Source organism: Pelobates fuscus, chromosome 11, assembly GCF_036172605.1.
Source record: "Pelobates fuscus isolate aPelFus1 chromosome 11, aPelFus1.pri, whole genome shotgun sequence".
Classification (NCBI taxonomy): domain Eukaryota; kingdom Metazoa; phylum Chordata; class Amphibia; order Anura; family Pelobatidae; genus Pelobates; species Pelobates fuscus.
This window is the reverse complement of record NC_086327.1, coordinates 17,697,420-17,699,390: the sequence shown is the minus strand read 5'-3', so window position 1 is coordinate 17,699,390 and position 1,971 is coordinate 17,697,420. Positions and strand designations below refer to the sequence as shown.

General features: G+C 36.3%; 1 protein-coding gene across 1 annotated transcript; it reads right to left on the bottom strand.

Annotated features, from left to right (window-relative positions):
- Window positions 1-308: 308 nt before the first annotated feature.
- On the bottom strand, window positions 309-1,361 carry LOC134576751 (probable G-protein coupled receptor 33). The gene has a single exon (XM_063435464.1). The coding sequence runs from the start codon at window positions 1,359-1,361 to the stop codon at window positions 309-311; it is 1,053 nt and encodes a 350-aa protein (XP_063291534.1).
- Window positions 1,362-1,971: the final 610 nt, after the last annotated feature.

Sequence of the window (1,971 nt, the reverse complement as noted above, 5' to 3'; positions counted from 1 at the left end):
TCCGACATGCCCCATGGTGATTTTAAAAAGTAAATAAAAAAATATTAAGTGAAGGGCATGATTTTGTCATTAAATTGCTAGTTGACCAGTCTTCATTCCACATAGTCCTAGAGATCAAGTTACTTGATTGGCACACAGATACTCTGATGGTATTAATTTAATGCAGTTGGGGATGGGGTTATGAGTAATCCTTATCTATGACAATATAAAAATGCATTTGTATTAGAACTTCTGCTTTTTGGAAATTAACCACTGAAAAAAACAACTTGCGTTATAAAAACAAGTTCCATGATTTCCAGTAATTTTATTTAGATATAGTCTACTTTGTTTTCATCTCTGACAAAAGATGAAGAATGTGGCATTTTTTCTTCAATGCTTCTGTTCATTGACACAAAGGCTTCATTAAGCACTGATTCAATCAAGGACAATATAGACTTTTTGAACACTTTCTTGAAGCTATCGACAATGAAGAGATAAAATATTGGGGTGAAACAGAAGTTTAAACATGTCAAGCAAGTAGTAAGGATTTTTAATGCTCCCAGGGTGCTTTCTTTGAATCTTCCCTTTTCTATACTCATTCCGTACCACAAATGGTAGGGCAACCAACACACAAAAAAAGACAGAATTGCAATAGTGATGATCTTGTAGGGCTTGCTAGTTCTGGCCATTTTCTCTTTCTTCATCTTTAGGGCAATTCGTAAATAACAAACTAGGATAACAGAAAAGGGGAGGAGGTAACCTACAACAATATGGAAGGTGAAAAGGCTCCATTTGGTGTTCAGTTGTCTATGTTGAGAATCCCATTTTCGAGAAAGAGTATAATCATTTTCACAGAAAGTGGTGGTGTTTTCTTTTCGGAGTTGACGAAACACAATGTAAGGTGAGCTGCAGATGATGGCTAATCCCCATATTAAGATGCAGATAATAGTAGCAAAGCGAGGTGTCATGTGCCTTCTATACCAGTGTGGGTGGAAAACCAGTAGGTATCGGTCAATGCTGATGATTGTGAGAATAAAAACTGATTCAAACATTGCAACAGATATTAAAGAGTTCAGAAGCTTACACATGACAAGTCCCAGTACCCAGTGAGGATATGTGAGCATATAAACTGCTATAAATGGTAAGATGTAGGTGAATACTAGGTTAGCCAGAATAAAATGGAAAAACCAAATGGAGTTAACAGTTTTGCTTAACCTGAACCCAAGAACCCAAAGGTAAAGATTGTTCACGACCAGTCCGAACAGAAAAGTGATAAACAGGATAAGAGTGATGAAGATATTGGAAGGTGTAATAACTGGAGAGAATGTTCCTGCACTTGTAGATGTGTTGATAGAAGAGACTGAAGTTATATTCCATGACATTGTGGGTTTTTGCTTAAAAAAAAAAAAGGAAATACAAAATAAATTAAGGGTACAATAATACTCCACCCAGCTCCCGCCACCCCCAAACACAATTAGTGCATCATGGTAACAATTCCCAAATAGAGCACACTTCCCCATGCCCCTGACACACTGGTACTGATACATAACAGTAAATAATTTATTATGAGAAAATAATGCAGTTTCCAGGCATTATAAAGTGATGACTTTATAAATGGTTGCATTTCCCATAATTTGTATCTACCCACAAGCTAGTGATATTGTGGGATTCAGTGGCCATTTATACTCACCATCATTTCATACCTGTTGGTGCTGACCCTGCAGATAGTGATAATTTGAATGTAGTCCTGCAGTAGGCAATTTATATAAATGTCCCTAACAATGGTGGAATGTGGTCATTCTATTCGCAATCACCAGTGCAACAAGTCCAAGAACATTTTGTGAGCAAATCAGCACTGAAACATTAACATATAATAACCACACTACGCAGATTAGATTATTTTTATGCAAACTCAATGTTGTGGTTGTTAAAATCCATTTTTTTATTTAGAAAAACATGTCACCACTTGGATTTGAATCTTCCTACGTGTAG